General features: G+C 36.6%; 1 protein-coding gene across 1 annotated transcript; it reads left to right on the forward strand.

Moving 5' to 3' along the window:
• Positions 1-4,180: 4,180 nt before the first annotated feature.
• Positions 4,181-7,190, forward strand: LRX3 (Leucine-rich repeat (LRR) family protein). The gene has a single exon (XM_059577136.2). The coding sequence runs from the start codon at positions 4,436-4,438 to the stop codon at positions 6,683-6,685; it is 2,250 nt and encodes a 749-aa protein (XP_059433119.2). The 5' UTR covers positions 4,181-4,435; the 3' UTR covers positions 6,686-7,190.
• The last annotated feature ends 9,435 nt before the right edge of the window (positions 7,191-16,625 follow it).

Below are 16,625 nucleotides of genomic sequence, written 5' to 3' on the forward strand. Positions count from 1 at the left end.
ACATCTCTAAAATACATGGGTCTATATTTAATCTCTTTAAACAAGAGGCAATAGGATACGTATCCATTTCTTGAAGGTAAACTTCAAGAATCCTTCCTTCTCTATATCTATTTGTCTCTCTAAGGTTTCAGGTCTGAAGAGGAGTGAAAATGGACGACATTGGGTATCTCTATCCTTAAAAAGTTATGCATGGTCATGTAAAATCGTTGAGGTGTCCAAATTTACTTTAATTTGCATGATTTAAACTGTTGTTTTACCTTACTGCGTGATGTCAACTGTTTTAGTTGCTTCATATTATGGGTATAAAGTTATATTTTTACTAAATAAAAGAAGACGCAAAGGAAAATAGAAGTTTTGATTTTACTGTTGTGTAAAACATTTTTCTAGAACTTATGACTTTCTAAACGACTATGGCAATTGATAAACCAACTTCTTATGAAAATGATGCATTGTAATAGCTGATTTACAAGCAATAGAAAGTTTCTATGGGATTCAGCTGCTGCGGAGGCTCTGGCTGCATATTTTGGGATAATAGCTGGCCAAGAACAAGGGGTGCAACAACTGATATTGGAGGGGGACGCGAAGCAGATTATTGATGCAATCCAAGAACAAGGCCAGAATCAGAGTATGCTTGGTTAGTTAATAGACGATGTTCGGATTGGTCTTAATGCTTAATCAAAATGGAAGGTGAAACATATGCATCGTGAGGCAAATAGAGTGGCCCATGTATTAGCAAAATTGGCTCTGAAACAGGCCACTGATATTGTATGGCTTGAAGAGGGTCCTGATTGTATTAGAGACATTTTATTGACTGAGCAATTACTTGGTCAATGATCCAGTTATTTATAACAACGCAGCAGTTTTCAAAAAAAAAAAAAAAAAAGTTTCTATCTCTCAAATACCCCCACTAACTTTGATATTAGAGTATTCTTCGCTGATACTTCCAACAAGTCACCCTTCCATGTTTTTATCTTAGCAAATTTCCTTGACTTGACTACTGGTTTAGGATTGTGTGCTGTGTTTGTGTACATAGGTTGAAATTTAGAGTATCATGCATTTTCTAAATAGAGTAATTCTAAATGTTATTTCAATGTCCGTCTTTTTAAAATCATGGTTGGTTCAAAATTTAAAATGATATATCACAAATTTAATGGTGATTTTAAACTTCCATTAATTTTAAAAGGACGGAAGAGGAAAATAAAGATAACTCCTAACAATTACTCTTCTACATATTAGGGAAAAGTGATTATTTTTAAAATAGTATATAGTTGAGGAGACTTAAGTATATTTTTCTCTAAATATTAATGTGATGTATTTATAATTAATTTAAGCAAACAACCAATAATACAAACATTTAATACGCTTTAAAAACACATTTCAATTTAACAAGTTGAACTAAAATAAATTTCAAACTCAATCTCAAGGAAAACTTCGTGGATTTCAAAAAAGAAAAAAAGGAAAGTTTTGTGAATATAATAATATATATAAATATCTACACATAAAGGAGTAATTATAAAGAGGTGGTAACGTACGTCCAAGTCCAACATCAGAACACAGCGTTGCCAGCATGGAAAGCACCCACTCTTAAAGACTATTTCCAAATGATTACCTAAGCAAAAGCGCGTTAACGGTTGATGCGGCGATTTAAATTGGCAAGGGGCGTTTTGGTCTTCTCGTCAACCGGTCCCGTGGAGATCGTTGACGCGGATGCAGACGCGGTGCACCACACGACAGTAGGGCCTTCCTCCTACGCCGACGAATACAGGAGGGCAGAACAGACGCGTGGGCCCAAACGCACATGCGGGGTGTCGCTTTCTTACATCGGACAGTTTATGTGGCTCTCTTGCCAGGACCCACCCCCGTGCTCGAAAGGGCACACTGGCACATCAAGAACCGTTGATTTTACATCATGTTGAGGTTGAAAATGGTGATCAGCATCAAATGTGATACGGACGCGTAAACATGCACGCCTGTCTTCCATATCTACCTTGCCATTAATGTTGGTTCAATTGGAGTAACGTATGTCTTTAATTCGCTGATTAGTGATTACGTTAATCTGCCTTTTCTGTTGCTCACTCTTTAATGTCAATTTTATCCGTTTCAACCAATAGCAGTTTAAGTTGAATAACCCTAATAAGACATGGCTACTTCTTCTTCCCGTATGTGTGAATATTTCGTAAGAGAAAATGTAGGTTATTATTGTTTTTCTTGAAACAAAATATTAACAATTAACCTAAAATATATAATATTTTAGTTTTTAACAAATAAACCCGTGGCATATTATTAAGCAACATGCATATCACTTACATAATATTATTATTATTATTATTATTATTATTATTATACCTTCTTGTGTCTTTGTTTATGTTGTTTTAAACTGCATAACAATGCTACATAAGGACGGTCTAATTAAACCCATTGGAAAAATGCTAGTATTTAACAGAAACAAGTAATACTTATTTGATTTATTATTTTTTTTTCTTATTAAGGATTGACTGAAAATTATGATTGTTTATTCTATGCCCCCAACGAATCAATTGATAAATGTTTTTGACAAAAAAAAAAATGTGAAAGAAGGTAGCAAGTAAACGTCAATAACATTTTTTATTTTAACAAATTGTTTTCGTCTCTCCACCACAATTTGACTCATGGAAAACTAAGAGGACGTGCTAAAAGAGCCATTGCAGACTTGCAGTGTAGTTGGTCAAATACTTATATATATGACATAACACTTAAAGCTTATGTTTAGTAATTGGTGCTCATGGAAAAGAGCCATCATTTGCCCTAACATTATAGCAACATTTTCTCTTTGACTATTCTAATCATAGGAGCCTGCTTTCAAAATTTGACCATTCCAACAATGGTACCGTCCGCGTTAAATTTTTATACCAGTTTTATATTAAGAAAAGTGATAGAGAGTCAAACAAATTAATTTAAAATTTTTTTAAAATTGAAATGGCAATAGTTTTTTAATTAAAAAAAAATGCAATTCTCTCTCTCTTGTCTATCACTCACGGTCTGCCACATCAGTTTAAAAAAATTTTGGGGTTGGTTTATTTTGACTCCCTAACACTTCTCTTATATCAATGGATGTAGTTAACATTTTTAATTTTTTTAAAAATATTTAGCATAAAAAAATTACTAAAAATACGTCACATTTGGTAAGACATTGTAAAGTTGGTGTTATAATTTGTATAAAGAGTAATATTACTCTTCTAACAAACAACATATATATGATGGATAATATGTTAATTTATGTGACACTTAATATATTAGTCACTACATATTTAAATTTATTTGTTAAAGTTTATTATATTGTTTGTGTTTTTTTTATTTTATTTTTTCACATTATGTCACGTGAGATTTTTGTTAACATAATTTGTAACAAATTGATGTACAAACACTTGGATCTCAACAAATGGAACCAACAGTAAAATGACCGTTATAATTCACCGCTCTTTGGCGTTAATGTGAAAACGTTGGTCAGGAAAGTAGTGCCCGTGAGAATTTAGGAATTAGGAATGAGAAAGTGGAAGGATAGTAGTGTAATTTCGGAAAGTCTAACTGGAAGTTCATTTACTCCACTAGTCATATGATTTGACAATAGACACCCAAACAAAGCCAACAACTCTACCCCTAGCTTTTAAAAGTAGGATTAAATCCTGTGCCCTCAGGTCCCCCCCTACCTCCCTACGCGCTCACTCTGTCTCTCTCTCTCTCGTCCAAATTCTCGTGTTCCTTTCATAAAGTTCTCGTGAGATCAACCAATTCCCGGCTCCGCCCCTAATTTAGTTAAAGCCAATTACAGGCAACCGGCCGGACCTGTTCTGCCAGTCAACCCTAGCCGGGATTCGGCGCCACCGGTTCCTGTATTAACAACTTCGCATTATAACGACTTCAATTTTTTTTTTAAAAAAAAAAGAAAAGGAAAAAGATAAACAATGATTAATAAAAATAAATATTTAAAAGGCTTATTCCGAGCTTTAGCTTGTGGAGTTGTATGGAATTGGTCCCCAAAAAACGAATAAAGTCAGCCACCCTATTCACACTCACGAGAGATAAATTTGATAAAAAAAAAAAAGAGTAGCAAATGAGAGAAAGGTTGGAAAAAAGAAATTAAAAAAAAAAAGAAGGAGAGAGAATCTGGTGGGCTTTGAGCTGTGATTTAGCTGTCTTTTGATGCATTATTTCAATCTCACACACATCTCCAAAATCCCTAGAAAAGAAAAAACCCTCTTCTTCTCTTCTCTTCCATGCTTCTCTCTCCTGAACCCCAAAACCAAAAACCAAATCCCTTCAAAAAGTCTCTGTGCCCACATTTTCCTCAGATCTCAAAGTGAAATACCCATCTTTGATCTTTGCATTCGAGTGAGATAAGATAGAGGGAAGGAGCAAAAAGAGAGTGGCATTTTGGAACTCAGATGTCTCATGTGAGATGAAGAGGAAGACCCACTTCACCCTCTTCCGCTTCGATCTTTCACTCCTCATTGTCCTCTTTCTTGGTGCAGCCTCGGTCTGTGCCTCTGTACGGGTCGATATCACCCCCCATGGAGGCCTCACCGACTCCGAAGCCTTGTACATCAGGCAGCGCCAGCTTCTTTACTACAGGGACGAATTCGGCGACCGAGGTGAGAAAATCACCGTAGACCCATCTCTGGTTTTCGAAAACCCAAGAATCAGAAATGCTTATATTGCATTGCAAGCTTGGAAGGAAGCTATTTTCTCTGATCCCTTGAATCTCACCGCCAATTGGGTTGGATCTAAGGTCTGTAACTACACTGGGGTTTACTGTGCTCCCGCACCTGATAACCACAAGATCCGAACCGTCGCCGGCATTGATCTCAACCACGGTGATATTGCTGGGTACTTGCCGGAGGAGCTGGGCCTGCTTGTTGATCTTGCATTGTTCCACATAAACTCTAACAGGTTTTGCGGTACTGTGCCACACAAGTTCCAGACTCTGAAGCTTTTGTTCGAGTTTGATATCAGCAACAATCGCTTCGCCGGCAAGTTCCCGGAGGTGGTCTTGAAGCTCCCGCAGCTCAAGTTCCTGGATCTGAGATTCAATGAGTTCGAAGGAACTGTGCCAAAAGAGCTCTTCGACAAGCCATTGGACGCCATCTTCATCAACCACAACCGCTTCAGGTTCGATCTTCCCGACAATTTCGGCAACTCACCGGTGTCGGTCATCGTGCTGGCAAACAACAAGTTCCACGGTTGCCTCCCTTCGAGCCTCGGCAACATGTCCAACCTCAACGAGATCATCATGATGAACAACGGGTTCAGATCCTGCCTGCCTGCGGAGATTGGTCTGCTCAAGAATTTGACCGTCTTTGATGTGAGTTTCAACGAGCTGTTGGGCCCATTGCCGGACATGTTCGATAAATTGGTGGGCATTGAGCAGCTAAACGTGGCACACAACTTGCTGTCCGGCAAAATCCCCCCAGGTATCTGTAAATTGCCCAACCTTCAGAACTTCACCTTCTCGTATAACTTCTTCACGGGCGAGCCACCGGTGTGCTTGAGCCTTCCGGACTTCAGTGACCGGAGGAACTGCTTACCCAATAGGCCGGCCCAGAGGTCCGCCAAGCAATGTAAGTCGTTCTTGTCCAAGCCTGTGGATTGTAGCTCCTTTAGATGTACTCCTTTCGTTCCTGCTTTGCCTCCACCTCCTCCGCCCTCACCACCTCTTCCATCACCTCCACCTCCATCTCCGCCTCCGCCTCCTGTTTACACACCACAATCACCACCGCCACCACCTCCTCCGGTCTTCTCGCCTCCACCACCACCACCCCCACCAGTTCTCTCTCCACCTCCACCTCCACCTTCGCCACCACCACCTTCACCACCGCCACCACCTCCACCAGTTTATTCACCACCGCCTCCACCCCCGCCTCCACCTCCTCCACCACCCTCGCCCCCACCACCCTCACCGTCACCACCACCACCTCCGCCGCCCTCTCCTCCACCACCTATTCCATACTGTGTGCGCTCCCCTCCGCCACCGCCACCACCACCAAACTCACCACCCCCGCCACCTCCTTTGTTCTCCCCACCTCCACCAGACACATACTATAATCCACCACCTCCGCCTCAACATTCGCCACCTCCACCACCGCCACACTCACCGCCCCCACCTCCACATTCACCTCCACCACCTGTTCACCCCTACTTATCACCACCACCGCCTCCAACTCCTGTCTATTCTCCACCTCCCCCAGTCTATTCACCACCTCCTTGTATAGAACCGCCCCCACCTCCACCACCACCATGTGTAGAGTATTCTCCGCCACCGCCACCACCGCCATCTCCGTCACCACCACCACCAGTTCATTACTTGCCACCTCCATCACCTTCTCCCCCACCACCGCCACCTACAGTGTACAATTCGCCACCCCCACCAGTTCACTACGAATCCCCTCCACCACCAGTTCACTACGAATCCCCGCCTCCACCACCAGTTCACTACGAATCCCCTCCACCAGTTCACTACGAATCCCCTCCCCCACCATCTTCTTCACCACCACCACCACCAGTTCCGTGTGAACATCCACCGCCTGCTCAGTCACCACCTCCGCCAATTGTTTATGAGAGCCCACCGCCTCCCACTCCAGTATACGAGGGGCCATTGCCACCAATCATCGGAGTCTCGTACGCATCTCCTCCGCCACCGCCCTTCTATTGATTCTTTTGAGACTTCTCCTCCTCTTAACTTTCCCTTAATCACAATCAATACTCACATTTATAGTCGCGGCTATTGCTTCTTTCTCCTCTTCCATGGTCCATCTCCCTCTGGTTCTTCTTCCTCTTTGGGCAATTCTCGTCGCTCATGATTCAAGACAATGTAAAAGGGTATGTGCAACTCTAGGAATTATCTTCTCCAGCAATGTTCTGGCGTTGGAACTTTTGAATGTTGTTGAAGAAACAGAGAAGAGGTGAAAGTTAGAGAGGGAGGTAAGAGGAAAAAGTCTCTCCAGTATTTATTTGAATTGTTATGGATATTTGAGTTGTGAAATAAAATTTGGCAGAGGAAGAATAGGGTTGCAGAGAAAGTGTATGTATAGGGATGAAAATTTGGGGACCATAATTCAGGGCTTACAGAGATGGCAGCACTTTCTGCTGCTGTAGCTGGTTTGTGGGATTTTATTGTTATTGTCTCTCTTTTATATCATACTTTTGTTTCTTATTCCTTTCTCCAATTTTATAGTATAATCATCAACATTTTTACTTGTATTCGATTTTCAGAGTTCGTCATATCCTTCCTTTCTCTTCTCATTTGTGTCATATTCTTGAAAAAACATGCATGTTTCTTTTGTGATTCCATCTGTGTGATTGGACAGGAGAAAAGGGAAAGGATGAAAAAGATGCATCTTTCCTTTGCCTCATTATGAATGCCTACAAAACTGATGAGTTTTGTGAATCCATGCTATTTCTTGCAATGAGATTCAAGAGAATGGGATTCGATCCATTCTCTATATTATGAAACCGATGTGCATTGATGATCATACTCCAGCAAACTTCTTGTTTCCTCGATGTTTGACATAGAAACAACTGGTTTCCAGCTTGTGGAGGAAAATTTCAACATTTATTCAGACTTTAATGGCTATATTTAATTCCTACCAGCGATCGTTTTCATCTAAAAGATGAAAGTCTTCTCCTGAAATTTCACTCAGGGTCGCAGACATCTGTGGGGACCTGAGTGGCCACCCATATTCCTTGATTGGTGCTACCTGAGCTGAGCTTTTCTCATTAGATTAATATTCTTGGGATCAGTAGCATGTGCAGCCATTAATATTGGTTCGAGATTTTGAATTCAAACTTGTTTACTTCACGCTCACGCTTTTCCATTGGAATTCGAAATCTTCATCTGATTATGCCCACAAAAAGGTTTTTGAGGCAGCATGGGAAAAAACCCTTTTAACAGCATTTTTTCCCCTCGGTTGCATCATCATGACATCCTCAATCGTTGGTGTTGTTGACTGACTATTTCACTGTTCTTGTGCACTCCTCATGTGATAGCCTATATTAATTTAGACATAATCGAAATTAATTGATTAGGGTGAAAAAGCTTACTCGATTAATTAATCTTAATTGTTTATACACTTATTCTGATACAAATCGAATCTAACATGCGACAGGGGCTAGCAATTGTTAATATTACTTGCAAACTCAATTCAAAATTTAATGAACTGAATGAAGAATTTGACCCGTTTATTTAAATAGTTGGAGTATGAATTTTTTAGGAGATTAGAACCCGACATGAGAACTCAAATGACCACCCATATGTATTACTCGTTTCTGTTTCCCCACATAACATATCTCTGTCAGATCGTTACCTTCATAGAACTTATAATAAGCCCGGTTGGTGGTGTTATAGTGTGCTTTTCTTTCAAATGTCCCTTTTAGGGGACAAAATCTAGAAAATCCAATCAAGATCAAACAAAATCAACCACCAGCATGAGACATTGTTGCCTCCATAACCAACTTCATCATGACATTAAATCCTCTTTCATAACATAAAAATCACCATAAAGTTGCTAAGGCTAAGGCCCGCCACCATCAACCAACCATAGTTGCTACCATTTGTTTCCATCACCCAATCCCTTTTAATGATGTTGCCAACTCTTTCCTTTCCGGGCTCAAACATTTGAGAAATGCTACACAAATTCTAAAGCTTACCTTAAATACTTATATAATCAAATCAAAATTGAATGATAATTTTTATCGCTACAGAGTAAGCATTTGAGAGCGTAAATTTGAAAATTCTGTGTAATATTTCTCTGAACATTTTCCTTTCTTCAGCCAAGTAAAGCTCAGGTATAGGGTGTCGAGCACAACTTGGGTGGTTCCTCGAGATTGAGAAGCTCTTTATCAGGAGTAAATGATAGCCTTTCCAAAGGGCCCTACACTCCGGCAAATTCGGTTGCCTATAGTTCCTTCAATGCCCATGAAATTGACAACGCATAGCCAGAGACTGTTGGTTCTACCACTAGTCCTTTTCTGGCAGGGAATTCATTTCTGGGTCGTGGGGAAACTGTAATACAAGAGCACAAAAACTTTCTTCTGTGATCCCTGCCAAAAATACCACCAACTTACCATTCTTATCAAAATTATAAAATCTTGTATAACTTGGGGAGAAAAAAAGGAAAAAGAATAAACAACTTTTGTCCACTGATCTTATCTGCGTGTATCAGGGACAAGGACAGCTTCTTATTACAAACTTTTGCCTTTTGCACCCAATTCTGCCCTGTGATTTTCTATGATAAATACAATTAGGACGACGTGATCGTTATAATCCCCGTCCCAAAAATTGTAGCGGCGAGAGAGGGGTTTTTTGTCCGAGCAAGGCTTTCTCGCTCAAGAGAACCCTTTCGTTCCGGCAGGGCTTTCCTACTTGAATAGAAGAGTTTTTTTTTTTTTTTTTTGGTTCCACATATTTCTATTTATAAAAAAGAGGGAGATAGAGAAATAACAATAATCTCTAATTAAAGGGAATTTTGATACCGTAAGAGCATTTTAACTTTTTCAAAGCACCTACATCCGACTCCTCAAATTAGGGATCCACTTTTATTCTTCCATTTAAATATTATTTTTTAATGATTTATTTATTCTTGTGAGAAGAGAAAATGTCAAACTATATATATGATTTGAGGAGTGAACCGTGTAGTCCTTACTAGTGGGGAGCATCTTCATGCTCTACAAATTTTTTCCCAAAATAAGGAGCCCGATGGAGAGTAAAAAATGAGCATGACTCTCTAAAGTAAGAATTTCTCCAAAAATAAAAAGTCGGATGAGAATACTCGATAGGAATAATACTAGTTCTTGTAGCATGCTTGCCGATCTTGTACCATACACTTCCTTTTAGCTTTACTCATTTTATTCGTCTACGACTTGAGTTGTCCTACGATGATGGGAATATTCGTAAGAGCACAAAAAGGAGTGGCTGAATTCTCCCAATACCATAGATGCAAAGCATTTTAGGTCATGTCACTCATGACCCTACAAATATGTGAATCCCACCATGAAAGTTTCCTTTACCATGTCAATTTTTCCCTTTTTACATTGCAACAATTGGCATTTGGTCTTCTTTTTCTTTTTTTCCTTTTGAGTAATGCTCCTTCACCTCATCTCATTTCACTTGATTTTTGTTTTTTTTTTTTTTAAATCAATCCCATAAAATAAGAGAAAATATTCAGCACTATTTGTGCCCCCTTTATGTTCTATTTTATTTTATTTTGTTTGTGATTTTTGTGCTTGTCCTTTTCTACCCATAAGATGAAAAGATAAAAGATGCAAAGGTATCCCACCGAGCCGCAAGGATGTGATACTCACATGGGCTGTGCTATTTGTTAAGCTTTCCACATCATAATAGGTAACCAAAATTTTAATGCAACCAGTTGGGTTGACCTGCTTTCATTACCTCAAATGGGACACACCTATCATTTAATTTGGGCTATATCGACAGCCTGTGATTAGGTAAAAACATATTTAATGTCTCACCATAAAGTGTTGCTCATAATACTGACCCTGTCAGGAATTTTTTTTTTAAAAAAAAAAACCCTAAACAAATAAAAGTAATGCCTTAAACTACCAAATCCCAATTATTTGACACCTTTCCTCCAACGGTATGTTCTACCCGGCTTTATTAACCCATATTTTTATAGTCACATTAATTTTTTTTCACCAAAAAAAAAAAGTGAGAAATAAAGGATTCAAGACTATATAAGTAGCATATATTTTTAGAGGTGATAATTTGTGTTTACGTGTCAAGTTTAGGTCGTGTTAATACATGAATATAAGACTATATAAGTCAATTATAACCCGACTCGTTTGATTAAACGGGTTATATACTCTTTAACATTAACTCATTAATTTTATGTTAAACTTGTTTAAGATTTAAAAATCGTGTCAAAAAATTACCGACTCGAATTATTTCATGGTCTCTTTATGATAGTAGCAATAATTATTCAGCCTAAAACTTCAAACAAGTAATTCTAGCCAGCCCAATCATCCAATTTGTACCCATGACTACATCAAAGGCCCAGCCTACATCAAACCAGGCAGACACTTGCAAAATCACAGCAACCCAGTTTAACCTCTGGCCCAAAGAGTTCTGCCCAAGCACCACAAGCCTAAAAGGCCACCTTCTTCCACAATTGGCAACCTATAAATTCCCCTTCCTACCTCTATACTATAAATAATTACAATTCTCTCGAACGAATTATAAATGTTTGAAATTATATTTTTATTTTATAATTATTTTATAATATTAATGTGGTAGTCCTAACCAATTCTTAGATTAGTTTTTTTTTTTTTTTTTTAAGAATAAAAATGTGACAAATAACATTACTCCAAACTTGTTTATTGGGGTTCTAACTCTAAGAAGCAATCTACAAGTTTTTCTTTTATCTTTTATTTAAAAGAAAAAGAAACGAATAATCCCCCTTTCCCCCCATGCCATGACTTGTTTTGCTCCTTCTAGTCGGGTCCACTCCGTATGCGGTTGGAACATGATCGTTTCAAGTTCATTTAAACTGAAAAGTATTCAGTTAGTTATATTTTATGAGTATTTTTATTTTTTCATTTTTTAATGAGACAAAAATAGTAAAATATCACTCCAATATAACTAACTAGATATTTAAACTAAAGATAATCATAATTCGTATACGTCTGTGCCTAAAAACCCATTTAGCCACTACTTGTTCATCTCTTTTCCTTCTATGTAAGACAGACTTGATCAGCGTCATTCATTTACATGTTTATTTTGAGTAATGCTAAAAGAAAAATCTTCTCTTTTTTAAAAGATTTATAGGAGCCACATGAATTTTAGAACACCGAAAAGACACGGATCTTTTTTTTAGCAGTACTAATTTTTCTTAACAAAATTTATTGCCGAAAAAAAGAGTATCAAGATCTGGGAACAGTGGATTAGTAATCAACGAGGAGGGACTTTGATAATAAAGTTGATCATGATTTAAGAGCACAAGGCTCCTTGATTGACGTTAATGTTGTAACATCAACCTTTCACTTACGGGTTAAAAAAGAAAAGCAAACAAGGAAAAAACAAATAAAAAGCAAAAACAAGAATAAACAAAAAAGCACTACTCTTTTACAATACTGTATTGCCATTTGGCACAGCCGCACAAGTAGTAAGCACGTGCACGCACGTGATAGAAACGTTGTCGTTAAATTACGGAATGTCGCCAAAGGCGGAATGTCGCCACCCTTTGACGACATTCTTGCGTAGCCAAATAGTTAGAAAAAACAAAGAGAGTATTAGGTGGTGTTGGGCAAACAACACCAAATACCACTATATTATTCATCTCATATTCTTACTTTTTATATCATATTATTTATTTTTTATTATTATTTAAATAAATAAAAAATCACTACAAAACAAAAATTTTTCACTTTTTAATACTACTTTTTTATTTTTCTATATTAATTATTACACTCATTTTTTTCTTCACCAAACATTAACAGTGCCTTGTAAAGTTCATGTTGTTTACCAAACAGGGCCTAGTCAAAAGCAGGGAGTAGTACCAAAGATTCCTCTTGGCTCCGCCGAACCGATTGATTGAGAATCTTCTTTCATTCTTTTACATTCGGTTCAATCAATTTTCTTCTTTCATTTTTTTTTAATTCTTTTTAAAAATATTCTACTTTTTATTTTAATTACTTACTTTTAATATTCTATTTAAATATAATTTTTTTTAAAACATTTGATTTAGTGAACACTATAATATCTTACTAATTTTTAAGCTAAAATAACTAGTCAGATGCAATAATATTTTCATTCAAATGTATATTTCAGCTAATCAAAATAACTTTTTGCTATTCGGGTGTGAATGCTTATGGACCACATGATTATGTAAACATCATCTTCATGTTTCTTTGTGTAAAAGTATGTGATATAATTCTGCAAGCAACCATGATTCAATCCTTCAAGCTTTGCTTTTGGAAAAGAGCCAATCAGCTATCGTTTCCTAAGACCATTTTTTTATGTACAAGTACTTTGTGTTTTATAAGGTGGGCCAATGGTTGTTCGGCCGGCTAGCTAGTAGCTAAAAGTTGTCACCCTTACCGGTGAACAAATTTGGACCATTCCTCTCTATTTCAAGAAAGATGAGAAAGAATTATTTTATAATTAGTATTTTATTTTGTTACATCTAACTGTTATATCACATTATTTAAAAGATGTAGCAATATATTTATTATGTGACATCATGTATACCGTTAAATGTAATAAAATAACTCATTTACATTTCAAGTAAAATATGGAGAGAATTCTTGTCCTTATGATTATGGGCCACCCTTCAATGACATATGCATTAATGCATGACTAATTTTGATCAAAATCATTTATTTTAATTGGAGAGGTTATAACTTGTAAGTCTCGCTCTCAAATTGTTTACACTCATGATTTATAGGGCATCTTAGAAGGAAAGCTAATGAAGCAGCTTACTGTTTAGTGAAAGCAGTTCGTCACTTGTCTTTATACAAAGTGTGGATAAAAGATAATATATCTTGTTTTTATTCTAAGCATTCTACTTACTAAGTAAGATGTCTCTTTTTTAGTTTACGAAAAATATGAAATTTTCCTTTTAAAGAAAAAGTATCACTCTCAAATGATTATATAGCATTAATTAATTAGAAGAAAAAAAATGACTATATAGCATTACTTGCTAAAATATATTAATTTAAATGATACATGACACCATTTGACTAGACTAATTATTATTGGCTCTTAATTATTTTATCACTTGATACTCCTCTTGGTGGGAAGTGACAATTTGTAATAGGATGTAGTTTTGATATTTATAAATTATATATATATCTTTCATCTTAAAATAATGGTGTGGTTTGAAATGATACGATACGATTATATATATAAAACCATTACGATCTTACTCTAATGCAACAACAACAATAATAATAATAATAATAATAATAATAATAATAAGCTTACATGCTATTGGACTATGTAACTTAGATGCTATTGGAGTGGGGAGGGGAACAAGCAAGGATGGAGTAAAAAATTATCATGGATAGGGATTGGACTATGTAACTTAGATGCTATTGGAGTGAGGAGGGGAACAAGCAAGGATGGAGTCAGAAATTAGCATGGATAGGGATTGAGAGTCAAAAAAAATTAACTGCTAGGGACCAGTACCTTATAATTTTTTAATTTTTTTTTCTTAGGAGTTAGGTGGGGGGGGGGGACATGGTATATGCTAGTCCCCACTCCCTCCGTCCCTGGGAATAAGGGTAGGCAAATTAATCATTTACTGCTTACCGACTGCTACCGATCCATCACCGACCAACAACTGACTTTTGGTGGTCGGTAGGTGAAATAAAAATATTGTTTCGACTTCATATCAGTTCGATAAGAGGCTTTTTTTTTTTTACGGTTAACAGACAATTAATCAACTGAACCGATTTTTCATATGAATTTTGAATTTTATCTTGTAGGTTTTCTTATTGTTCTGTCTTGTTGATTTGTGGTTGCCCTTTTGATCCGTGTTCCATGAATTTTTTTATTTTTTTATTTTTTTTTTCATTTATAAAACATATGCTTTACTAATTATGTACTTACAAGGAAGTTGATAAATTTTAACCTAAAAACTTGTAATCGACTTAACCGACCATTTATTAATCGACTAACCGATTAACTGAAAAAGTCAAAACTATTCATTGTCAATATGAGGTTGGTTAATTAATAAACTTAACTGACTTTTCACAGTTCGGTAGGTGAAAATGACCCTATCGATACCCACCGCTAGAAGGGAAGTATGCACATTGTATTAATATTAGTGATTGTAATTAAATTAAATTTAAGAAAGGGGGGGGGGGGGGGGACATGGTCTATGCTAGTCCCCCCTCCCTCTGTCCCAAGGAATAAGGGTAGGCAAATCAAACCGTTACTGTTTACTGACTGCTACCGAACCATCACCGACCAACAACTGACTTTTGGTGGTCGGTAGGTGAAATAAAAATATTGTTTCGACTTCATATCAGTTCGATAAGCGGCATTTGTTTTTTTTTTTTTATGGTTAACAGACAATTAATCAACTGAACCGATTTTGCATATGAATTTTGAATTTTATCTTGTAGGTTTTCTTCTTTGTTTTGTCTTGCTGATTTGTGGTTGTCCTTTTGATCCGTGTTCCATGAATTTATTTATTTTTATTTTATTTTCATTTATAAAGCATATACTTTACTAAATATGTACTTACAAGGAAGTTGATAAATTTTAACATAAAAACTTAATACCGACTTAACCGACCACTTGTTAATCGACTAACCGATTAACTGAAAAAATCGAAACTATTCATTATCAATATGAGGTCGGTTAATTAATAAACTTAACTGAATTTCACGGTTCGGTAGGTGAAAATGACCCTACGGATACCCACCGCTAGAAGGGAAGTATGCACATTGTATTAATATTAGTGATTGTAATTAAATTAAATTTAAGAAGAAAAAGGCGTTAACATAGTGAGAGTGGGCAGCTAGGATTGCTTCACTGGATTTTCTGTCTTGATGTTTGCTTTGTTGCTGGAATGTCCTGCCGGTGATCATTCTACTTTACTTTCTCTCGATTGTCATGTGCTCTGTTTTGTTTTGTGTCATTATTTTGGTTCTTATCATGCCATAGTGGGAGAGAAGTTGAAGGGAAAAGAAAAAGGTTGGTGGACGGTCACACAAAATGTTGGTACTACTATTTTTTTACGAGTTATCAAAATATTCTAAGGAAAAGCCTCTCATAGGAGCTTCAATGATTAGCCTTTCCTCTCCTTGATCATATCAAAGTACGTATTATAAGGAAAAGCACGCATATGTCGGTGATTATATGAACATTTTTTTTAAAAATGTTTTTTTTTTAATTTATGTTTGGTGATTAAATGAACAATTTTGGGACATTTAGGGAGATTACTCGAGATAATTATACAATGCCTTTTGTGATAACTGATCATAAGGGCTTGTAGGGATACAACGGAGCTCCAAATGGGTAGAATGATTCCTGAAATTGCTTTGAAATATGATTTGGAGTTGGAACATTTTGTTTGTGCTGTGCTTGTGGACAACATGTATGCAAAATGGAGGGCAATTCATGATGCTCATCAACTGTTTGTTAAAATGTGAAAGAGGGACCTTTTGTAACGTTGGCGGTGATGATTGGCTTGGCGCGTATGCTGACTGCGACAATGCTATTAAGTCGCTGATTTTGTTTGACCGGATGAAAAAGGAAGGCGGTTGTCCCAGATAATTTAGGTTGCTATATATACTTATTCACGATTATATAAATAATTAGAAATTAATTATTAATATTTTTAATTAATTTTTCTTCAATTTTATATTTTAATCTAAAATCATAGTTCCCACTCCCTAAGAAGAGGTTTTTCATTCTTATTTTTTTACTCAAGTACCACCAATCCTTTAATAGAGAAAATAGTTGTCAGAAACAAAAATAAATAAATAAAAAATAGTCGCAAACTTGAAACTCCTCAATGATTTCTTCCTTTTATTATTATTATTATTATTATTATTATTTTTCTTTTTTCTTTTTTCTTTCATGACATGGAGCTATTTAGTGGGCCCATTAAAAACATGCGTAGACATAA

This window comes from Corylus avellana, chromosome 11 (assembly GCF_965113065.1).
Source record: "Corylus avellana chromosome 11, dhCorAvel1.hap1.2, whole genome shotgun sequence".
Lineage (NCBI taxonomy): Eukaryota > Viridiplantae > Streptophyta > Magnoliopsida > Fagales > Betulaceae > Corylus > Corylus avellana.

Bases quoted from the DNA above. Each gene is read 5' to 3' on its own strand.
- LRX3 (XM_059577136.2), top strand. From the start codon at position 4,436: ATGAAGAGGAAGACCCACTTCACCCTCTTCCGCTTCGATCTTTCACTC.